At 50.0% G+C, this 24,908-nt stretch overlaps 1 protein-coding gene and 1 long non-coding RNA gene across 15 annotated transcripts in view; both read left to right on the top strand.

Annotated features, from left to right (window-relative positions):
• Positions 1-24,908, top strand: part of Macroh2a1 (macroH2A.1 histone) — a 62,005-nt gene that overhangs the window by 6,693 nt on the left and 30,404 nt on the right. For all 14 annotated transcript variants that reach the window (XR_003950457.1, XR_001780786.1, XR_003950458.1 and 11 more), the window contains exons 2-4: positions 453-657; positions 23,939-24,045; positions 24,435-24,632. Coding sequence is in view for 6 of the 14 variants with exons in the window: in NM_001159515.1 (NP_001152987.1) it covers positions 486-657; positions 23,939-24,045; positions 24,435-24,632 (477 nt within the window). In the remaining 8 variants the exon portion in view is untranslated. The remainder of the gene's footprint in view (positions 1-452; positions 658-23,938; positions 24,046-24,434; positions 24,633-24,908) is intronic.
• Positions 7,827-18,388, top strand: Gm31485. The gene is made up of 2 exons (XR_382468.4): positions 7,827-17,199; positions 17,521-18,388. It is a non-coding gene; the product is annotated as a predicted gene, 31485 (long non-coding RNA).

Here is a 24,908-nt window from a genome sequence, read left to right as displayed (position 1 = left end):
AATTATGTATCTGTTAGACCAGTAGCCAGTATAGACTGGCAATAATTAAGTTGTTGAATTAATGATGCAGTAATCAAGATTATGCTAAGTCCAATAGTGTTTATGATTATTTAATATTACCATTGTAGGCTTAAATTTTTCAAAACCTGCTTTATTTTACACCACGGGGCATTAAAAGTGAGACACTTGAGAAAAGTCATTGTCAGTATAACATTTAAATGGAAGTGACCAATAAAATTGATGTCACAGGATGAAATGTGCGAAGCTGTATATTTTCTTTGCAAGGGTCAGACGACTCCAGCCAAGCACGTCAATGACTGACTGCAGGCTCAGTGGGCTCAGCAGCTGCCTGCTGTGCTGTTCCCTGTTCCCAGGGAAAGACCGTGGTAGACCTGGAAAAGGGGGTAATGCGCTGTCTCCAGTGGCCCTGACCATGTGTCCTGCCTTCGCAGTGAGCTCGCTGATCTGTTTCTGGGGCTGTCGCCATGTCGAGCCGCGGCGGGAAGAAGAAATCCACCAAGACCTCCCGGTCAGCCAAGGCCGGAGTCATCTTCCCTGTGGGACGCATGCTTCGGTACATCAAGAAAGGCCACCCTAAGTATAGGATCGGAGTGGGGGCACCTGTGTACATGGCTGCTGTCCTGGAGTACCTGACTGGTGAGTGTTCCTGAGACGGAGGCGGCAGGCACTATGGCTTGGGTGTGGTGGGCCTGTGAGCTTTCCAAGGACTAAGAGGATCTCTTCCTACTTAGAGAAGCTCTTTAACCCTTTAGAAGAATCACAGAATAGAAGAGTAATTGCTTTTGCCTGTTTTACGAGTTGCTAACATTTTATGTCAATTACTTGGTAACACCACACACATACACACACACACACACACACACACACACACACATACATAGACACACTGTTTCTGTGCACAGAATCTCCTGTATTTCTGGCTGTTAGGAACCTCATTTTCAGTTTTTCAGAGTTACCATAATAATGTTACCTATGACTTTGGGTTTCTTTCTTTCTCAACTCAGGATCCATTTCAGTATCTCAGGTTGGCGTGTCCGTCAGGTTTGCCTAGTCCCTAGGGACTCTCCAGGTTTCAGTTGTTTTCAAATCTTCTATAGCACCGATGCTTTAATTTAAAGTGCCTGTGCCAGCTACTGTGCTCGATGTCCTTTGGTCCGGGGCCGCTCTCACGATAGGGGATTTAGGCCTTGCCTTCCAGGTGAGGCAGGGGCGGTGTCGACTGTTCCTTTGCACCTGGCGTGGGCTCGTCATGTCCCTTGTTCAGCCGCAGTGGCATCTGCACATCTCCAAGGCACTCTTTCACCCGAGGTCTCTAGTCTCCCAGGACGATCCGACCGAGAGACGCCCGAGATCATGGTGGTTATGTTGAACAAGGACTGGAGGGTTGAATTATTTATTTTTGGGACAGAATCTCATGCAGCCCAGGTTAGGGTTTTACTGCTGTGAACAGACACCATGACCAAGGCAACTCTTATAAGAACTTTTTAATTGGGGCTGGCTTACAGGTTCAGAGGTTCAGTCCATTATCTTCAAGGCGGGAACATGGCAGGATCCAGGCAGACACGGTGCAGGAGGAGCTGAGAGTTCTACATCTCCATCTAAAGACTGCTAGCAGAATACTGACTTCCAGGCAGCTAGGATGAGTGACTTACCACACCACACAGTGACACACCTACTCTAACAGGACCTTACCTTCCAATCGTGCCACTTCCTGGGCTGAACATATACAAACTATAACACCAGGATATCCTCAAACTCTAAAGAGCTGAGGATGACCTCGAAACCCATAGTGGTTATGAAATAGAGATATTTCTCTCTCTCTCTCTCTCTCTCTCTCTCTCTCTCTCTCTCTCTTCTGAGACAGGGTTTCTCTGTGTAGCCCTGGCTGTCCTGGAGCTCACTCTGTAGACCAGGCTGGTCTCGAACTCAGAAATCCGCCTGCCTCTGCCTCCTGAGTGAGTGCTGGGATTAAAGGCGTGCGCCACCACCACCCGGCATCTCATTTCTTTTATTCTGTATTTCCTAAGTGACTTTTTTTTCTGTTGATCAGATGCTCATCCCCTCCCTCCTCCCCCACCCTTCCCTTCATAAGTTTTGTGCTCTCATTGTTGGCTCGTGAGTGCTTGACTGGGTGTGTAATTCATGCCACTGCTCATTTTACTGCTCAGACGGACCCCCGGGGAAGGGGAGCTGGTTCTTACACTCCTGGTCCATGGCCCCATGGCTTTCCTGTGGTTCAGCTCGGTGGGACACCTTAGTCTCACTGTGAGTTTTCCTTGTCCCAGTCTAGGAATCCGCCACTTCTCAGAGACCCGTGGCCCTTCCCACAGATCTGACCTTATATTGTCCCCATCATGGGAGACAGGCTGTGCAGGGACAGGTACTGCCCTGTTTTTAGTGAGGAGAAAAGCAGGCCTCAAAGCATAAAAGTCTTGCCTGGTCTGCACACATCCTTTAAGGGGCTCTAAGAAGGCCCCAGATGCTGCTGTCTTTAGGAATGGCATTGATTACTTGGGTGAGCTTCCTGGGTGCCAGGACGGAGCTCTCCTGACTCTTGTGGCTGTCTCCTCTAAGAGAAAGAAGAGATTTAGCAAGCTAGGGTACCCTGTAAACCTGCACAGCCAGTAGCAGGGTTGCTGGGCTGCTTCCGGACTGCCCACACCTCTCACCACAGCAAGTCTCAGGTCTCCCTGAAGCAGACACAGTCATGAGGGAGGTGACAGTCTCACGACCATCAAGCTTTGGAAAGTAGTCATTCTTTCTGTTGGAGTTGTGAGGGTTTGCACACATCTGGGGACTTTAGACTTCCTGCTTGGCATGTATGCTCACCCATGAGAAAGGTGTGAGCAAGGCATGCTTCTCACTCTACAGATGAGGAAACAGGCCTAGAATTGAGGTGGAGTACTCAGCGTCCTAGTTTGCCCAAACAGCTTGGTAGAAGGAGTTTATTTCGATTACAAACTTGTGATACTTCAAGGGACAGCAGGGCGGGAGTAAGCAGTTTAAATGCATTATGAGACATGAGTAGCAATAAAGCTTGCTGGCTTGCTTCCAGGTTTGGATTCAGCTACCTTCCTTACACAGCCCAGACCCGCCTGCCTAGGAATGGTACCGCCCACAGTGGGCTGGGCCTCATACATCAATTAGAAATCAAGAAAATGCCCTGCAGACATGCCCACAGGCTCGTCCTTGGAGTCAGTCCCTTAGGTGAGGCTCCCTCTTCCCAGGTGTATCAGATTGATACCCGAAGCTAACCACGGCACCTGGACGACAGATACCGCCGGCAATCAGCCAGAGAGGCGGGCAGAGTGACTGGATAGAAAGCAGAGAACTCTAGTTCCACAGAGCAGTCCAAATGCATCGTGACCTGGAGTGAGTCACTTAACTTTCCTGGGCCCACTTTCCTTAAAGCTCAAATGGAGACAGTGATCCCCACCCCACTAATTCCAAGCTATTTGAGTGCCAGAGGGGCTGCCTTGGCTTAAGATGGGGAAGCTGTAGTATTGGCCTCCTAATATCACCCTGCCCCTGCTACCAGGGAGCTCACAGACACTCTCACAAGGTTAAACGCAGTGAGTTTTCATTGTTTCCCTATGGCATCCTCTGTGATGTTGGTGAGGTGTGGGGGACAGCGTCATTGCTCCAGCATCACAGGTAGCCGCTACCATTTGCCACACAAGCATCTATAAAGTCCCTGGCTTTGCCTGTCTCACTGTGAGTCTGAGCTCAGTACTTAGGAGATCAAGGTGAAGATCTTTCTGCATGGAGACCTTGACCCTGTTGTATCTACCCTGGTCCCTCTGAGCTCTGGTCATTTGTGACGGTGCTCACAATGGACTAACTCAGCAAGAGTGGCCTGCATCTATGGCTGGGAAGCAGCCCAGAGGCTTTCTTTACTCAGCATCAGCTATGTTTTACAAGGCTCTTCCGGCAGGATGATGCTAGCTGGATCCACGCTGTAGCTGCCTGCTTACAGCTTTAGCCTTGGCATGAACGTCTCCTGATGCTGCCTGTTATAAGTAATGGGAGGGGCGTATCCAGAGTTGTCAGAGCTGCACTGTCATCCATGAGGTCACTGTATCGTTTCCTCATGGAGAAGAGTCATATGAAGTGTGTGTGTGGGGGGGATGTCCAGCAAGCTCCTCTCAGAACAGTGCCGTGTGCACCATGACCATTCTCAGAAGGTTGCCGTGCTCAGTCTATGGGGCCAGAGTGTGACATGCATGGCTTTCTGGAAGTTTGAGGTGTCTCCCTGTTCTCAGTATTGCTCTGGAGCCCTCAGTGAGAAGGAGGTGGACCAAACCCTCTTTGTGTTTTGTTTTTGTTTGGCTGAAGGCTGTTTTCATTTTATCTTGCACATTTGTTGACTGTCTAAGGTGCTATGCTTTGTGGAGCTCTATCCAGATTAAGTAAGTGCTGTGTGCAGAGCAGGCATAAACAAAGCAAAGAGGGGCCTGATCAGCCGTGGGCCTGGAGACTCACTGTCAGGGAAAGCCTTAGTGGGTAGGAAGGAGATGCCACCGTAGGCCTGAGGAGGGCCCTGGCGTCAGGCCATACTGTAAGAGCTAAGAGAAGGTTCTATCCTCAGCTTCTCCACACTTGACATACTCACTGGATGCTAGCCCCACGTTCAAGCGTGAGAAAGCCATACAAGAGGGAGATGCAGAAAGACCAGCCTTTTGCCAGCTTGGGGGTCTGTTTCAAATGAGCCTCAGGGATTGTACTGTGACACAGGGCAGGTGCCAGAGAGACAGCTCATTCATCTAGCAGGTCGCCTCTATGGCCTGTGATAGGTCTGGTACAGATGCCAGACCCACCTCCACCCCAGAGAACTTTGGTCCGGAACAGGTGCAGGTCAGTGACAGGCGGTGATGAGACAGGACTGTGAGGCAGAAGTGGGACTGAGCAGGCGCCAGGAAATGTCTCCCAGAGGACATTGTTAAATCATCTCTGCATGCCTGGTCCCCTGTCCTCCCTCTCAACAAGGAGATTGCCGACTTAAACAATGGCAGCAGCCTTGGGGTGGATCTGGGGATGTCCATTTGAAAAATGAACCAGCCACCTACCTTTTGAAGGTCTGCTGGACACGAGGGACCCATAGCACTGTAGCGCCTTATGGAGCAGGAAGGATGTCCCTCTATAACCTGCCGTATTGGTTAGTCTTCTTGTTTCTGTGACAGGACACTGACAAAATGAGGGAGGGCCCATTTATTTGGGTTCACAGTTTGAAGGTAGGGTCCACCCTAGCAGGGGCCTGGTGGCAGAGGGAGAGAGCTGCTCACACTGTCCACAGTCAGGAAATGTGAGTGCTGACGCCCGGCTTGCTCTCTCCTTTTCACTCAGCCCCCTTTTCACTCAGCCCGGGACACCAGCCCATAGGCTGTAGGGTGGACCTTCCTATTATATAAATACCCAGAGGGGTGTCTCCTGGGTGACTGTAGATCCTGCTGAGGTGACAGTGTCACTCTTCGCTCTGGTCCTTGGGCTGCTTTACAGTCTCTGTGGTGAGCATCACAGTCCCTGCCAACAGTGAGTTACAAAGCTGAGGCAGAAGCGGCCTGCCGAGTTCCTGGAGGTTGGAGTCTGAGGCGACTGGGTCACCACATCCCTTAAGCATGGTAAGAGGAGCTGTCCTGTCTACTGTGACTTGCTGTTCTTCCAGCTGATCCACCTACCTAGGTCTCTCCAGGCCTAGGCCTCAGCTCTGATGTAGCAGGCCAAGAGCCAAGCCCTGTGAGCTTCTATGTGACCTGAGAAGTCCTTCAGGGTTTCCAAGAGTATTTCTGAACTCAAGATATAGGCGGTGTCTTAGTTAGGGTTTTACTGCTGTGAAGAGACACCATGACCAAGGCAGCTCTTATAAGGACAACATTTAGTCAGGGCTGGCTTACAGGTTCAGAGGTTCCGTCCATTATCTTCAAGGTGGGAACATGGCAGCATCCAGGCAGGCATGGTGCAGGAGGAGCTGAGAGTTCTACATCTTCATCTGAAGGCTGCTAGCAGAATACTGACTTCCAGGCAGCTAGGATGAGGGTCTTAAAGCCCACATCCACAGTGACATGCCAGCTCCAACAGGGCTATACCTCCAGCATAGTCAAACCATAACAGAGGGCCTTCAGCACCAGACAAGAGAGTTTGGCGCGTGGGCATCTTGAGGTATCCAGTGATGGAGGCTTTTGAAGGAGAGTCCAGAAAGGTCCCCAGCCTCCTGGCTTCCCAGCCAAGAGAAAGGGCTGGGTACACTGACAACTGAAACATGTAGCTTGTTTTTCATATTAGACAATGAGCCACAGGCAAAACAAAAACAAAGCAAACAAGTATTGACCCAGGGACAGTGAGGCAGTCAAGGACAGATTCTACCCAGCCACCATCTTGACTCCTGCCAGGAGCCTAGAGCAGGTCTCGATGGTTGGCGTCGGTGGTTTGCAGGGACAAAACTTGGTTTTGTGGGGGCAAAAGTTATACCTTTGGTAATTACCTCTCTAAACTCTTCTCTAGTCTAAACCCAAATACTGTTGGCTTCTGGTAATAAACTCTTGCTAGTGGCAACAGGGAATTGAGAGGGAAAAAGATTTAATTGCTAGTGTTCTTCTCTCTCACAGTCCCTCACTGCCAAGGTGAGAGTCTCGGAGCTCATTAACTCTTCTTGAACCAGAGAGAAAAGAAGGGAAAAGAATTAAAGTCATTTACATAGATAATATGCACAGACACACTCACACTCACACACACACACACACACACACACACACTGGTTGGGCCTGACCACCTGTCTCATCAACTCCTCAAGTGTTCATGCATACTTACATGCATATACATATACTTATGCATGCATGTATATACATTCATGTAGACAGACAAATATATATATAGATAGAGAGATAGATAGATAGATAGATAGATAGATGTGGCTGATTCCCCCAAGCCACCACTTTATTTCTTCTCTCTGACCTTTTTATACCTTCTTAGATGAAAGTTCTCTAGAAAGTTACCTCATAGATAAAACGTTATACAAAAGGGGAGTTACAGTATGCTTATTATAGTAAGTTCAAAGCAGTGTTTCATTCTATAAGCTCATTATAAGTTCAAAGCAACAGTTTCACAGGGCCTGGCTTTATCATAGTGCACACCCGTGACCTCATCCTTGAACCCGACCTAGAATGAATGTCTTCCTTGATCACAAATTTGTCCCAAGCCCGTTTCTGTCTATAGTGTAATATGAAAGCTCATTGTATTTTCTATAATGCAGCCTTTACTTACTCTTCCATGAGCAGTGGACACATTCTATCCTTGATTCTAAATTCATTATATCTTTCTGGCAAATCAACTAAAACTGTCTCTTAAAAAGATTTCTTCCTAAAGTTATTTGAATCAGGAATTCTACAAAATGGTTAATTCATCTAAACAGCATTAATCCATGAACGTTCATCTTCATGTTGATCTGCAGGAAGTCTGCCCAGTAGGGTGGGCCAATGCTCAGGAATCACTAAACTGTGTGATAGGCATAGGAGAAGGCATATCAGCTGCAAGAAGCAATCCCGAGATGATGTCTCTTGGGACCTTGTCTCTCAGAGCTCACCCATCATAAGCCATGCAAGAATGGTGGGCCATCTCCAGGAAGTCACCTTTTAGTTTTAGCCTCTCCTAGACAGCTCCTGACAGATTTCATAGTATCGGGGACCCAAAGAATAAGACTTATTTTATTTTGAGCCATGTATATGGGGTGTGGGGAGTGTGTGTGAATGTGAATGCAAGTGTCTGCAGAGGCCAAAAGAGGACATTGGATCTCCCATTGCTGGAGCTGTGGGCAGTTGTGAACTGCCTGACACGGGGGCTGGGAACCAAATTGGAACCAAACTGGGAACCAAACTCGTCAAGAGCAGCAGCCACTCTTAACTGCTGTCCAGCCATCCTAGCTCACAGAGGAACTGTGTGATGAGTGACACTTTGAAGACATTTGACTCTTGCTGCAGTCCCAGAAAACCATGGAAGCCTCTCCTTGCTCAGAGAGTGTTGACAGTGGGAAATACAATGTCAGAAGTGGGACTCGGGGACTGGAGGGATGGCTCAGAGGTTAGAGCTAGAGCTGCTGTCCCAGCATGCACATGGCAGCCCTCAGCTGTCTGTAACTCACATATCAGAGATCTGGTGCCTTCGAGGGCACTGGGTATGCTCGTACTGCGCATGTGTGCAGGCAAAACACCCATGCATATAAAATAAAATTAATAAATCTTTCTAAAAAGTTAGAAAAGGCATGGGACATTATTTTTTGCCCCCCGGAATTTCCGTTGGTATTAAGATGACATGTTAGTGGTAGTGTAGTGTCTGTGGCTGTAATCAGGGAATGACCAGGTTTTTGGTTTTTTGTTTTGTTTTCTTTTGTTTTTAAAAACAAAAAACAAAACATACTGGAGTTGCTGAATTCCCAAAGCAAAGAGATTTGAGGTGTAGTAGATCCCAAGCTTTATTATGGGCTCATTAATACCTATATGAACCAGGTGTGATATCACAGGTGTAATGGTACATTACAGGTGTGATGGAGCAGGTGTGATGGTGCAGATGTGATCATATATTACAGGTGTGATGATGCAGGTGTGATGGTACATTACAGGTGTGATGATGCAGGTGTGACGGTACATTACAGGTGTGATAGTGCAGGTGTGATCATATATTACAGGTGTGATGATGCAGGTGTGATGATACATTACAGGTATGATGATGCAGGTGTGATGGTACATTACAGGTGTGATGATACAGGTGTGATAGTACATTACAGGTGTGATGATACAGGTGTGATAGTACATTACAGGTGTGATGGTGCAGGTGTGATCATATATTACAGGTGTGATGATGCAGGTGTGATGGTACATTATAGGTGTGATGGTACATTACAGGTGTGATGATGCAGGTGTGATAGTACATTGCAGGTGTGATGGTACATTACAGGTGTGATAGCACAGACCTGTAATTTCAGCACTGGAGGCAGAGGTATTACTGTGAGTTCAAGCCTAGTCTGGTCTACATAGCAAGTTCCAAGATAGGCAGCATTACACAGAGACCCTGTCTCTCAAAAGGAAAGAGACGAAGGAAGGGAAGGGAAGGGGAAAGGGAAAAGGGGAAAGGAAGGGGAAGGGAAGGGGAAATACCTATAAGAAAGCTTTGCTATGACACAGTCAGGGACACCAGGCCCAGAAGAAGTGACATCTGAGAAGGGCGAGATTAGGAAACACAAAGTGTCACCTTACAGGGTAAACTGTGGCTTGACATTGATTCTCCAAGCTGGAGCAGGACTGAGCTCTCCTCCAGGAGAGCCTGTGATGGAGGTAGTGTCGCGGTGCCTAACTCCTCCAGGAGAGCCTGTGATGGAAGTAGTGTCGCGGTGCCTAACTGCGACAGTCACTGGGAGGTTGTACGCCGCCTGTGCCTGCAACGGGAGTCACTCCCACACCACGTTAGGGAGGGACCTAGAGCTAGTCACTGGGACTGGAAGCTTGCCCCGATGGAAGACCCTTTGTGGCCTTTCGGCCCAAGGCCTGAGAGAACAAGCCCCGTTCTTTCATGGTTAGACCATTTTCTTGTTTGCCTCAGACACCCTGTTATATAATCTGGACACACCTGTTCAATACTGAACTTTCTAGTGACTTAAGTCTTCGCGCCAAAATGAAATCCACCGGCAAAGGATGCCATGCAGCTAAGCAGGACGGGAAGTGTTGGCTACCTGCTCCCAGGATAAACCCTCCCCACAGGATGACTGTGTCAAAGCTGGGCTGTTTAAAAACCTACGGTCATAGTGTTATATGGATCTTGTATGAGAAGGCAGTGGCCTTACAGCCTTTCTGTCTTGCTTGGATCAAAGCTACACAATGTATAAAATGATGAAGACATCAGTATTTGCATATTGCTGATCTGGTACTTTTTTGTTATATTTCCCAAGCACCCCCTGTCTTCCCCCCCACCAAATACACACACTATTTCAAATATCGGTGTTCCTCTCCCCTCCCATCCCCAGCCAGAGCCTTCCCGTGTCTTCTCATGGTTGATGCTACAGTTGAGGTCCTTGACTAATAGTTATAAAGTTTCCAGGCTAGTAACGGAGAAGCAGTGTGTTTCTGTGTGCCTGTGTCTGTGTGTCATCGTCCCTCTCCTTGTGATCTGATGGCCACTGCACAGCCTGAGTGAGGTTCAGCTCTTGGGCCTGCCTGCACTAAAACCCCAGGTACAACATGGCTACTAGGCATGTTGCTGCCAGCTGGGTTTGGCTGACAGCACGGTCATTCTCCCCCATGCAGCTGCTGGTGTCTCCTTCTCTAGCTAAGTGTTGCATATCCCTATTGGTCAGTGGGCCGCTGTCAGCTCCCACCCCATGCCTGACGTAAAGGGGAGAGAGCATTCTCCAGCGGCAGCAGACTATCACAGTTGTCACTTCTGATGAGAAAGAACCCTGCAAACTTTGAAGATTACACGTAGGCCAGGCCTGCCGTTAACCTGTCACTTTCATTGAAAATGAATCCCAAGTCTCTCTTCTGCTTTCCTTTCTGGGACACTGCAGTGTGTCCTGAACTCACACGGCTAAAAATAGAGCAGAAAGGGGAATACATTTGGATTGAGCTCTGTGAAGCTCCACAGGCCTTGGAATGCCTGCATCCCTTGTCTGCATGACTGCTTGTGACACTGTGTTCTTCAAAGGCAACACCAACCTCATTGTCCATAAAACAGAAGTGAGAAGCCAAAATTATAAAGGGGGGAGGGGGGCTGCGGTTGCAGGAAGAACAGTGGCTACTGAAGTTGACCATTCTCTGTGCCAGGGGCATTTGGATGCATCTTTCCTTTTCTGGCTTTGTGAGCACTGAAAGTTTAGGAGGCTGAGATTTTCTTGCAACCCTACCGTCCATAGGGAGCAGCTGACACTGCAGCCTTCTGTGTCCAGCAAGGAGAAGTCCTGGTCTGCTTGTCACCGAGGCAGACTCACAGTGGTCTCTGTTGGTGACACATTACAGTCTTACACAGTGACCTGCCAAGCGATTAAGGAACGGTGACCACCTGTGACCTGCCGGTCCCTCAGTCCCTTGAGGGGATGGAAAACTCAAGGAACCCTAGAACAAGATTCAGTTCAGCACTACTTCCCTAAGAAAGAGGTGTCAGCAGCTGACACATTTAGTTGGGGTATGCTCTGGGGTGAGAGGGAAGAGCCTGGAAGCCAAGGGAGGGACTCACCCCACTTGTGGAGGCGCAGCAGGGCCAGAGGACCGGCCTCTTCCACTGCACAGGGATCTGCTGCGGAGCTCCCAGATTTAGTTCTGATAGTCCCTAATCTGCCCATCCTTTGTCCATCTTTCTTATTTGGGCTTCCTTGTGCGTTTGCTGTATAGCACTTCTGTCAGGGTAAGTGTCCCGAGTCTTTCCTCTGTTTTAGTCAGCCGTTACACACTATGATATGTGATCTGTGATGTTGTAAAAAGGCGTGCGTGTGCTGCAAGGATGTGGAGGTCAGCTTCTGGGAGTCAGTGTTCACCATCTGTGTTTGAGGCAGGGGCTCTTGCTTCTGCTGTTGACTGTGTACTCCAGGTTGGCTGGCCTGTAAGCTTCCGAGTGATCTCCTCTCTGCCTCCCATCCTCCTCAGGAGTTCCCATCACCCGTGAGCGTCTCTGTGGGCTCCGGGGTTTGAATGCAGGTCACCAGACTGTGTGGAAAATGCTTTTACTGCCGAGTCACCTCCCGGCCTGGGCCACAGTGCTTACATTTCACCCGGGCGCTCCGATTTCTCTTAAGTTCTGCTGGAGCTCTTACAAAAGCCGGCTTGTTTTTATTCATTTATTTTAATATAACTTCTTGCTTTTACTTCATTTCTGATTATCATATATTCATATACATTTATATAGTTATTGTGTATTTAAATAATATGAAATCTTTTTTTAAAAAAAGATTTATTTATTTTAATTTTATGTGTATGGGTGTTTTACCTCTATGTATGTATGTATGTATGCATGCCAGCCATATGTATTCAGTGCAGTGCCTGTGGAGGTCAGAAAAGGATGTCTGATCCCTTAGAACTGAAGTTACAGATGGTTCTGTGCCCCCTTGTGGGTGCTAGGAACTGAACCCAAGATCCTCTATAAGAGCGGGCAGTGCTCTTAACTACTGAGCCATTTCTCCAGCCCTGGTGTGAAAAGTCTGTGTTTAGAAGCGTCGCACACACACTTACTTACTTATTTTGTATGTGTGCACATTAGCATCCTTCTGTGGCACGTGTCTGGAGGTGCCAGGACAGCTTTTGGGAGTTAGGGTCCCAAAAGAATGAACTCAGGTTATAAGCCTTGGGGGCAAGCGCCTATCCCTGCTGAGCCTTTGATCCGGACACGTGTATGTTCTGAAACAGTTTGTCTGTGTATATTATGCATGCAATGCATTTTGGGTATCTTCCCGTCTATCTCCTTTCACACCCCTCTCCCACTTCTGCTGAGCCGAGACTGGCTCCCCCGCCCCCCATCAGGCCTTTTTGGTTTTGTGCACCTCCGTGGAGGTCAGAAGAGGATGTCCATCAGGGTTGTCTGTGTGAGAATGGGTGGAGTTACTTACATTACTAAAGAAAACGCCTCTCCCTTCCCAGAAGGCTCTATTTTTAATGGTTTCAGTTTTCATTTCCTCACTTTGAAGAGTTTGGGATTTACCTGATGTATGGTGTAAGAAAGATTTAATGGTAACTTTGTTTCACACAGTAAGCTGGTTATCCCAGCACAGTTCCGGGAAGAAGAGCATTCCTTCTAGACCCCGGTTTCTATTTCAGTGGCCTGTGTTGTTGTAAACTTTCCCCTGCAGCAGTTTCTCATACCCAGCGGCATGTGTGGCCTTGCCTTTGGTTGGATTTATTTCCTTTACTAAGTAACTGTTTCCATGGTAAACTCTGTGAAACAAAGGGTTTTCAGTAAGGTGTCTCCCAGCTCTGTCTACCCATTCCTCCCTGGTGTTTTTTGTTTTTTTGTTTTGTTTTGTTTTTGTTTTGTTTTTTGTTTTTAAATAGATACACTCTTTGAAGTTACTTTAAGGATTGCAGAATAAATCTAGAAAATGAAGTGGAAAGATAAACCAGTGTGCCAAGAAGATAACGGCCGCACATGGTGTGCATAGACTGCTTTAGTTGGGAGGCCCTGAGGCTCTTTAATCAGCCCTTCGTCCCCCTCAGCCCCTTCCCCAAGCTCTCGGGCCCAGCCTGGCCTGCTTTCCTCTGGATGGCAGTTTTCTTCATGCTGCTGCATTGTACTGAGAGCCCGTGTTCTGATATATGAAACCAGGCCAGGGCCTTGGAGAACAGCCTGTGTGCGTGCCTTTTCACACTTCCTGACCACACCCGTGCTCGGGCCTCTCATTCAGGAATTCATCTGGAATGGCCTACTTGTGGAAGACTTAGCAAGGGTACAAGCTGTGTGCTAGAGTCAGATTTGTAGGACTGTCCCAAGTGTCACCCATAGCGGGGCCACCTCAGACTCCAGTGCAGGACTGGGCCAGCTCCTCGTACGACCTGGCAGTTCTTTACTGGAGGAGGAGGCTCTTCAGAGTGATGGGCTTCAGGAGGAGCTGGGCTGGGGACACTTGTGCTGCCAGGAAATTCAGGAACTCCTCTGGACCCTCGAGTTTTCAGTGTTGTAGAATTAGAATGAACTTGAGAGCAGTGGACCACCCTGTGTGAGGAGGGGCACTCGACAGGCAGCTCGTATAGACAGAAGGCTTCTATGGACTGCTTCCTCCTGTTGCCCCTAAAAGCCATTGAGGGCTGTCAGCTACACCATGAGCAGCCGAGGACAGCCACCCAGCTGGTTAGACATCGTAGTGACGACCTTAAAGGGCCCAAGACCTCTCTGTGTAACACCACCAGGAACTGCTTCTGAAAACTTATGGAGAGGAGGAAGCAGGCAAGAACTGCATAATCTATCTCGAGATTTCCCACTGAAATTACAAAGAACATTGAGAGGTCTTTATAGTATTGTTGGTTCCTAAATCTATCAGCATAGAATTAAATACCAAAAAAGTCCCTCAGAGCTGTAGTGAGTTGCAGCAAGACCAACCAAAGATATTAATCTCACCCAGTCCCACTCTGTATTCCCACGGCTCCCTTCCTGGTTGGCTTGCTGAGAAGGTGACATATACCCTTCTTGAATTTGCCAGACTGTTCTACTCAAGCTGCTGCTCTGGCTGAAGTTCCTGCCTTCCATCTCCCCTTTCTACCTTCTCTTCTGACCCCAGCCCCATCCTTACTAGACAATCACATCTTCTATTTAGTGGCTGGAGAGTGTGGGTTCTCTGGTCCCCATAGCTGCCATCTTCAGCGGGGCTCTCTATCTGGTGTCCTCTCACTGTGTGGTCTTACACCTGTTTGTTTATAGGGACTGGTCTAGATCTTGACAGAAGCCTGGCTCCTTATAGGACTCTCATTTCAGCTGGAAGAGCCACCCGGAAACTAGGTCCCTCTACATATAGCTCATTATCACCCTTCATTAGATCCTGACTGCTGGTAGCTGGGATAGACTTGGATAAATATTTATCTGTCATCTTTATAAATCTGGATACCACTGCTGAAAGTCAATATCTCCATTTACGGAGAAAATAAGGGTGTCTTACTCAAGGCAGCAACATTTTCCCGGCCCTCCCATCCCTCCCTTAGGCCTCGGTGGTCTTTAGTCCAGACTCAGAGCCTGGTCTGTGGTGATATTTTGAGAGTGTCAGGCAAGTGCTTTTGAGCATGGAGCAGTTTATGTTTGTTGAGCACTTAACTCTGTGCCAGGTACCAGTGAAATGTTTTCCATTGGGCAGTTCACTGAATCCACAACTCACCCGAAACGCTTCCAGAGCTGCTCAGCACAGGTAACTCAGCTCCCCACAGGGCGGCTCCTCCACAGGCTCTGCTGGGTCGGAATTCTCAGCAGGTAAAGAGCACTGGCGCCCAGGACCGTTAGTCCACTCTGTACCTCCTTGTTCCAGGCCGCCCCTGGGCAGGCACCTCAGGATGACTAGTGTACGCCCAGACTTTGCTAGTGAAGCCCCAGCCTGGCGGGACAGGCTCCAGGGCAGTCCCGGGAAACTACCAGTGTGTGCCCGGGATCTGTCTGGGCTGCAGACTGCAGGATGACAGACAGGCACGAGGCCAAGGGTAAGGGAAGTCCAGAGCATGTGTGGGAAAGGGTGTGGCCAAGGAGGGGCTGGTCCTTGGGTGACCTGTGCTGGGGTTTCAGGAGGACCTGGCCAGTGCCGGCAGACACGGAACAAGCACATTGCTGGGGAGCGACCGTGCAGCCAAGAGCTGCAGGAGGAGCTGCATAGGCCACAGAGCTGGAAGGCTTGCCCAAACCGGGGTGTAAGGTTGTGTTGCTCGGGGTTCTGGGAAGGGAGAGGACAGTAGGAGACTTCTGGACCAATGCCCATTTGGCCCCTCAAAGAAGGGGGTGTAGAACGGAGTTCTGGGTGTGTGTAGAGCTTGTGCAAATTCTCAGACAGTGTCCCCAGAAGCTGCGGCCCTGCTTGGGGTCCCTCCTTTTGCAGCAGTCTGCTCCTTCTGTTACCCCTAGAAACACTCTTGCTGTGGAGGGCAACCTGAAGTTCCGTGTGCCTTGCTGTGGGGAGGCTGCACCATCTGCGAGGCCACATCTAAGCCCTGGACAGCGTGGAGCAGCGTGTTTTGCGATTGCTCGCTCTTGTTTAGATGTCTTCCCAGGTTTCCCTGGCTCCCCACTGCCGTGCCGCCTGTGTGAGCTCATGTCAAAGCGCCGCCCCCACAGCATGCACAGCTCGCTGCTGTGCCTAGTTTCCCTCTAGAAGTCCATCTGGGAAGTGGTGCCAAGCGGGAGCTTTTGAAACCAGCTCCCTCTTTACATTTTAGTCTCTAAGTCATTTCATTTCGGCAGACATCTGATTCTTCACCCTTCCTGGGCTGAATTAAGAACAAATGGCTGTGGCCTTCCATACTAAAACAAACATGCACATTAACCATCTCCTTGTAAACTGATTGAGAGACCTTGAAGGTGACCAGTTGGGGGTGCAGAGGGCCCCCAAGGCTGGGCTGCACAGGCTTCCTGAGGCCACCTCCCTGTCCTCCTCTTCCTCCTCAGAGTTCTGTAGCCTCAGCAGCTGGCTCTGGTTCTCCCGGGGCCACGGGCCCCCTGCTGGGGTCAGATGAAAGTCCCAGAGCCCATCCTAAGGCAGAGTTAGCAGCAAGGCTGCCTGTGGCTGCCTGGGGTGCTGCGTTCTGTCAAGGCGGGTCTGGCAGGACTGAGGTTAATGGAGTTCAAGTGCATTTTTCAAACATATGTAAACTGTTAAGTGTAACAGAAAAGGAGAAACTGCAGGGAGGAGGCACCAGGGTTTCTGTGCCTTTCTCTTGCTTTTGATTCCCATGCACACCTATTCATCTGGTTCCTTAGATGGAAGGAACCCTGGTGTTCAAGGCTGTGCTGCCGCTGTCTCGTCCCCCTACCCCCAATAAGGGCATTGTAGTAAGCAGTAGCTTGCATTTACTAGGCATTTTACTTAGTAACTCAGCCTTTACAAACAGTTTGACAGAATGGGAAACCGAGGCTTGGCGTTGTCTCGGCCACAGCAAATATCAGGAGCTAAGGTTCAAACCTCCGGGCCCAGGGCCTCCCGTGGTGCGTTTGCCCTCATGGCTGCCACCCTTTGCCTTAGTCCAGCTGGAGGTGCTGGAAGCTCACGGGTGCAAAGGCAAAGGAGGGCTTCCTGGGGGAGGATCTACTGGAGCACGGAGATCGGCAGTGGGTAACAGCGAGGTGAGGCTAGCCAACAATACATGTGTCGCTCTTCCGTTAGCGTGCGTGTCAAATATCTTTACTCTGACTTTACTCTCCTTGTCCAATGGAATGGATTTTAGAGACTCCCAAGTTAGGCTGTGCATCTGTCTCGTTGGTAGTCTTTGTGGGACTGGGCTAGACGCCGCCTGGATCACGGAGCCAAGAGAGCAGGGATTGGCTTGGGCGGCCTTGCAGGAAGCAGAAGAGTGGCTTGCCCCTGAAGACTGTCTAGTGCCTGCACAGCCTTTACTCCACAGAATGCCCCAAGCCCAGGGCAGGGCAGGAGTGGGCTCTGGGACAGGCCAGCAGCAGGGAGCCTCACCGTGGCAGAGCTCCAGCAAGGGATAGCTCTGCAGGCTACAGTCTCCACATCCTCCCTGCCCCAAGGTAGGGAGGGGGCAGTAGAGTCTGTGGTGGACTCCAGGCCCCTGAGGGAATCAGAGGGGGACCAAGGTGTGGTCAGGACACAGGAAGTTCTTAGCAGTCGCCCTCCAATTGGGGTTGATTGGGTTAAGGCCTTCCGGAACGGTGTCCCAGCTCTGAACCTAGTGAAGTCAGCGGAGGGGGGAGGAATCAAAAGGAATACAATAAACAGATTTCCCTGTCTTGCTGTTGGCTCCGTAGCAGGTATCTGTACTCTCTTTGGGATTACGTGAACATTTGCTTTCTTTGATCCCTGATTGTTACTTCCAATTACTCTTTCGTTAGACAAGATGCTTCAGACAGTTCTGGAAAAGCCCAAGATTCTTTCCTATCGCGAGGCTGTGTTTGGAGTTTGGCTCGACCTCACCGCATCACCTGTTAACTGTTAGAGTCTAATTCTGCAAGCCATGACTTCATCTCCCTAAAGGAAGGTGGACGGAATGCTCCCATGCAGCACAGTTGCTTCAGTTCAAGATGCTGCATTGTGGGGAGGGGGAAGGGCCAGGTTCTAAACCTTGGCCAGCCGGCAAAGGCAACAAGGCCGTGGGAGCCTCGTCACGTCGCTCTAAAGCCATCAAGTTTCAATAAGGCTGGGACCTCTGGGCCCTGAGGAGACATGGCCACCTGGCCAGTCCTGGCCACCACAGGCCAGGAGCCAGTTGCTCATGAGAAGGGTGGAATGCTTGTGTGTCTTACAAGTCGGATCTTAAAATAACACTAAAAGAATAGCTACCAAGCTACCCGGCGGTGCGCCTCACACAGTGTTTCTGCCTGGGGAACTTTTACCATATTTAGAATCCTCTCTGGAGCTGACCTCATGCACTCTGGGCCCCAAATGAGGCCAGTGTTGGTCATTAGCTTGTCTCTGGCCAGGAAGAAGATTCCTCTGGTGGAGGGCTGGTGAGGGCTCTGTCTCTTCCCTCCCGAGCTCCCAGCCCGGGTTCTTCTTCACAGGTTTCACTTTGTTGTTGTTGTTTTTGATTGTAGTCTCCAGGGATAGCTCCTAAATAGCCCTCCTAGGAGTGTTCAGGGGCCATGCCCTGGAAATCATGGAGAAGGCTTTGTGTTTGTAAATTGGGTGTCTTTGTGGGTGATTGTGTTTCTCAGAATTGTATTACCCTTCAACTAGCCGGAGGTAAAGCATCAGAGTTCACGAGACCTTCCTGTGAGAGGAAGAATGGGTACCCTCGCGTATAGCATGGCATCGGTGCCTGTGAGCTAGGGGCAGAGGCAGAGGCAGAAGCTGGCTCTGGGCTAGCTTAGCAGGTGCCCCCTTTGTGGTGGGGCTTGGGCCTACCTCGGGTATGGAGTGCAGCGACCTGTTGTAGAAAAAAATGTTAGTATTAATGGGGGGAGGGGTGTTTCTACCCTGCCTTTGATTCAGTTCAGATAAAAGACACACAGCTTTTATATTTATTATAACCCTTAATCAAGTGCTAGAGCTGGGCAGATGACTACCCAGATGCTATTATGTCTACTTCCGTATCAATAACCCCGAGTTATGACTTACCATGTTCCATCTGGGCTGCTCTTATTCCAGTTGGCCAGCCTTCATGGCCATGTTTTCATGACTCACCTACACCACGGTGTCTTCTCCTCTCTCCACCTTCTCCCTTCCCTCCTGGTCTCACCCCAGACCCCAAGGCCAGGTACCCAAACCCCGCCTATAGTCTGTAGGCATCTTCATTTACCAATCAGGGATAACTTGGGGGCCAAGGTTACAAAGCATCACTTGCATTCATGCAGATCCTCTCATCCTTGTGGGCAACCGGGCCTTGGGGCCATTAGTTAGCATGGGGTGTGGTGGCCTACCCTAGGGCTATGGGCTGTAGCTCAGCCTCCAAGGTTTTGCTATCCACATAACACACCAAGGTCACATTCTGAGAAGCAGACCTCAGGTCCCCCCAGGTGGCGTATGCCCTGCTGCAGAGTCCAAGCAGCCATCTTCTCCCAGTGAGCCCCAAATAGCAAACGGGAGCTGCTCTATCTCCTTGAGTGGCTGGCAGTTTGTACCCCTCCTTCCCTGCAGCAGGCCGCTCTCTCCTGGCCAGAAAGGCTTTTACTTTATTGCTGCTTCTAAAACTGGGCCTCTGATGAAAGGGCAGAGGGTATTACTGCTGCTCAGCGTGGGGGACGTGTGCTGTGGCCCCTGCTCTCTCAGCAGCCAGCGTGTGTCCTTCATCTTTCTCAACTTGTAAAATGCCCAGGCCCTGTGCCCACTGCCGTGCAGAGGCAGATTAGGGTGTGGAGCATGTCTTCTGTAAAAGGTGTGCCTTTGAGGTGCTTCGGTCTTGTATATCCCCTGATGATAGTGTTACTATGGTTACTGTCCATCTGGAAAAACACGAGCGTAAACAAGGTACAGTACTTGCTCAGTGAGCCGGAACCTCTCCACGATCCTCCTTACTGTTGTAATGGATACACTCCTGCTTCCTGCAGAGTCCGGGGCCCCTCTTTAAGGGTAGGAGCCCAGGCCTGCACATCTATCTCAGCTTGTGCATGTCGCTGGGTTTTGCAGAAAGGAAGCCTTGGACCTGAGCTAATTGTTACGGAAGGCGAAGGCAAGGGAGCGGCCCCCTTCCCCTGCTCCTTCCCATGAGTGCCCATTCCTCAGCCTACACACCCACCCCACTGCCACTCCCACGGGGCCCCAGGCATTCTACAAGGAGTCCTTGAAACTTCCCAGGGGAAATCTAAGGCCATTGAACTGGAGCCAAAATCTAGAACGTATGGGCGTTGGCTCATGAGACCTGGAAGGTGTCCTCTGGGTCTTTGGCCTCTGCCTGGCATTTGTTTTCTTCTTGCCCTCCCACCCGAGTTCGTGCCCATACCACTCAGGCTTTCGCCTACATCTCCCCTCCTCCCCCACCCCTGCACCCCTCCCCGCCTCTGCCCTGGAGGCTTTCATTCCTGCAGGGAGGGAAAACACACTTCTCCAGAAATGACCTCACATCATTAGTTCATCAAGTGTTGGGCTTAAGGATTTGGTATGACAGCCCACCACTTGGGTACCTGTATGTACCCTGTTGTTAACAAGGACCAGATAGGGTATTCTTAGCACACGAGGGTCAACAGACTCAGATCTACCAGCCACTGTCTGTATGCTCTGGCCCTGGATACCGACAGCTCCTCCTTCCCCGTAGCCTCAGAAAGGAGGACGAAGGCTGAAGAGGGGAAGAAAGCTTTTAAAAATGGGCTACCCAGCTCCACAATGCAAGAGGCCTCTCTTATGCCACCCGAAGGGTTAAGTTCCAGCCCTGGCCTGCCCTGGTGGGCTCTTCTCCCTGCACTTAACTGCCAGAGTCTGCTCTTTTAGCACCTCGGGCGCCCACTTTGCTAACTTTTGAACTGTGGCAGGATAGCAGCCTTGCACATGTGCTACCTCCACCTCAAGCCCAGGAGCCCGAGGGTCTGCTGGACCACAAGCAGGCATTTCTGTATCCTGAGGCACCATAGACACCTTCTTCATTTGACAGAGGGGTCCATGAGCAGTTCTAGGGAACGTTCAGGAGAGCAAACCCCTCAATACTGGGAAACTACATTGTTCTGAGGTTGTGGGGGAACAGCTAAGGTGGGAAGGGCGAGCCTTTCCTCCAGCTAGTGCCTCACATACTGGCCATTCTCCTTGCCTCACACCCGTGGCTCTGGTGGGTGTGAAGCCCAGGTATGGTACTCTCTAAAGCTCTGGCCTGTGCAGCCTTGTGTTGAATTCCGTTCCTGCTGGTAAGATAGGAACCTCGATGCCTCTGTGTCCCTTCTCAAACATGGGGCTGTTCGTCTCTGTGTGAGGACTGAGCAAAAGGATGTCCTGGATTTAGGGAAGGCGACCTGCTGTTCCCAGTGCGACTGAGTCCCCCTTGCCCTGTCCCACTGCTATTATGAAAGTGTTCAAGAGCAGCCAGGGACTCAAGTCTTTATGCATGCATAGCAGGTTTTGCATGGGGCTTAGTTGTTAATAATAAACATATACATATCATCTCCAGTGTGCTGGTACGTGCACCACTGTAGCTCTTAGGAGACTTGAAGCAGGAGAATCACAGGTTTGAGGCTAGCCTGGCTACCGAGAAGGTCAGGCCAAAGTGAGATCCTGTCTCAAAGCAAGCACAGTAGACAGTCATCAGTACCCTAAGTTTCAGGCTTGGTTTACCTGCTGAGGGTTAGGTCTGTTACTATGTGTTGCTAAATACAGGCCCCCGAGGTCTGGTTGCCACTGACAAGGAGATCCTCATGCACACCAAGCTATGCTGTGTAACTTTGCTCCTTAGTTTAAAACTGTTGGTTGAATAAAGATGCCTATAGCCTGTAGCTGGGCAGAAGAGAGGTGGGTGGGGCTTCAATTACCAGGCTGGGTTTGAGGAGAGACCTTGAGGAGAAGAAAGAGGAAGATGCCATGGGGCAGGTCGATCATGAGAGCATGGCATGAGGGTTGACCAGATAGAGTAGGAGCAGCCCAGGCGGAACATGGCAGGTTAATTCTTGGGGTTATTAACAGGGAAGTAGACAGAATAGCATAGAGGGTCAATATCTGCCCAGCTCTACTGCTTTAAAGGCTTCTTATAGATATAAAGGTTTTGTGTCTCTTATCCGGGAACTAAATGATCAAAGGTGGAGTAGAAAGCCCCGGATAATGTTTAACACCACACCTACCAGTTTATACCCACTTATTCCAGGAGGCATCCATGCGCTGGCCATGTCAGAACAATCTAGAAAATACAGCATAACTGGAGTATTAGAGGATCTTTAGTGTAGCAGGTCAGACTGCAGCGGGCATTGAGGAACAGCATGCACGTGCCATGAAGACAGTGAGGATCAGGGATGAGGTGGGCTGGTTGCTAAGAAGGGAGTCGGGAGGGATCCCTTGCTAGCAGGAGAATCCTCAGTGCTGTTGATGACGCTGATGGGCTTTCCTTTGTTTCATGAGGCCACTCCCCAGGCAGGACGGTTTGAGCATCAGGTGCAGGTTGGACTCAGTCTTGCTGTCTTGTTTTAGTCCCTCTCATGATGATTGTTTTGAAGAGACTTTGGACATACAGAAAGCTGAAAAATAATATTGTATTATTTTTTCTTCAATAATTCCTTTTTATTTTTTATATGCATTGGTGGTTCGCTTGCATGTTTGTCCATATGACGGTGTCAGATTGCCTACAACTGGAGTTACAGATGGTTGTGAGCTGCCATGTGGGTGCTGGGAATTGAACCTGGGTCCTTTGGAAGAGAAGCCAGTTCTCTTAACCACTGAGACATCTCTCCAGCCTCTATTGTATTATTCTTAGTCAAGAAATGGTCTATATACTTACTACAAAGGACAGTGTGCTGCTTTGGTACATGCGCACATGGGGGAATGAGGAGATTAATTTGATTAACGTATCTGTCCTTCATATTCCTGTGTTTAGGTTTGGAGGACATTTAAAATATATGTTAGTGATTAGGAAATACATAGTATTATCAACTCTAGTCCCCTCTCTGGGCACATCACTAAGATTTTCCCTAGATTCTAACCTCCTCCTCATACCTCCCAACTGTCATTTCCCCTCTCTCCACCCCCCTCGCCAGTCTCTGGTGATCACGCTCTGTTCGTGGCCTCGAAGTCAGACTTCTTTAGATCTGGTGTCATAGTAAGCTCACAGAGCGTTTATTTACCTTTCTATGCCTGGCTTCTTTCATTTAGACAAGTCACCTGAGGGCTCTAAAGTTCAGGTCCGTCCATGTTACAGAGGGCAGGGTTTCTTTGGCAGAGGGGCTCTGATCACGTGCAGGTTTAACAGGAACTACCACGTTTGCTGTACTCACTGTGCCCCATTCCTAGGTACTTCAGCATGAATCTCCTCTTTTATTTTGATTTTATGTGCATGAGTGTTTGCCTGCATGTGCGTTTATGTGCATACAGTGCAACCAGAGGCCAGAAGCCGATGTCAGAACCCCTGGAACTGGAATTACAAGTGGCTCTGAGCCACTATGTGGGTGCAGGGAATTGAACCCAGGGCCTCTAGAAGAACAGTCTCCAGGCACAGCACTAATTTCTTAGGAGTGGTCATGCTACTATCCAACTTAGGCAAGAATTCTCATGGTGCAACTCCCGTGTTCAGGCCTCTTCACATGTCTCCAGAAGGACTTTGGAGGATTCTGTTAAAGTCACACATTGTAGTTGGTCCTGTATCTAGCTTTTTAGAGCCTGCACTATTCCCACCCTTTTGTTTTGTGTTACTATGACATTGACTGTGTGAGCCTGGTCACAGCTTCCTGGTTTCATATCCCAACATGCAGGTGTTCTTCTTTGATTCAAGCATCAAAGATTTCTCAAACACCAGCTACATCAAGCCCCCTCCCCTTGAGTTCTACAGACGGGTGACACATCACGTGCAGGCATGGTGTCCTTCAGGCCACACTGCAGGTGCATGTAGTTGGCCATGTCCACATCCAAGCACCCCTCACAGGCGGCTCTGTCTGGGAAATGGGAGCCAGAGCTGGATTTAGACCTTAGTCTCACTACTTGTTTACCCAGTGCCCTCTGCTGGTCCCCATTCCTCCTAACCTCTGTTTCAGAACAGAAGGTGGGACCTTTAAGTCCCACCCAGCCTTCCTGTTACATCTCTGAGTGGCTGCCCCAGAAGTACGGCTTGCAGAACACATCTGTCTGGGGATTCGGGGCCATGTGAGTTCTCTCCTGCCCTGAAATGACCTCGTGCTTTTATCTGCCCTACAGCTGAGATCCTGGAGCTGGCTGGCAATGCAGCAAGAGACAACAAGAAGGGACGGGTCACACCCCGGCACATCCTGTTAGCTGTGGCCAATGATGAAGAGCTAAACCAGGTATGCAGGGGTGTGTGTCCATCCTGTCCCCAGACATGCTAGCATATACTCAGACCACCCAGGAGGGGCTATGGTGACTGGCAAGACCCTAAGCATCTATCTCCCTGCCTTTTGGAGCTTCACTGAAAGTAGGGTGGGGAGATGAGGTGGGTGCTCTGCTCTCCCAGGAGTGATAGCATAAATTCAGACCAAGTGAGGGCCCAAGGACTCGAGTCCCATGTGGTAGGTAGGTCTGAGTCCTGCCAGCCTCTTTGTAGTTGCCTTGGAGTCAAGAGCTGTCGCGGCTTGGAGCAGATGCGTGTGAGCAGGGCTGAGCTCCGGCGTCAGGCAGGGCTCTCCTGGAGCAGGCAGTCTGGCTTACCACCTGCGACTTTGGTTTTCCCCATAAGCTGCTAAAGGGTGTCACCATAGCCAGCGGGGGCGTGTTGCCGAATATCCATCCTGAGTTGCTAGCGAAGAAGCGAGGATCCAAGGGAAAATTGGAAGCCATCATCACGCCTCCGCCGGCCAAAAAGGCCAAGTCTCCATCCCAGAAGAAGCCAGTGGCTAAGAAGACAGGAGGCAAGAAAGGGGCCCGGAAGTCTAAGGTACGGGATCTGGCAGGGATATGTGGGATGGGGTAAATAAGGTCACAGGGGACCCCCCTCCCTTCTCAGAGCTGATCCCTGGTGGGGGAACTGACTGAGGAATACGTAGGAGTCCCAACACACTGGCTACTCGAGAGTGGCTCGGGGAACCTGGGTTCAGCTGGAAGACTGGTCATGGGGATGGGTAGTGGCTTCCAGGAGCAGCAGGAGGTGGCCGGTAGCCCAGCCGCACCCCTCCTGTACCCGGTCTCCCATGTAGATGCCTGGGCCTGTGGA

Source organism: Mus musculus, chromosome 13 (assembly GCF_000001635.26).
Source record: "Mus musculus strain C57BL/6J chromosome 13, GRCm38.p6 C57BL/6J".
NCBI lineage: Eukaryota > Metazoa > Chordata > Mammalia > Rodentia > Muridae > Mus > Mus musculus.
This window is presented reverse-complemented; position numbering and strand designations above follow the sequence as displayed.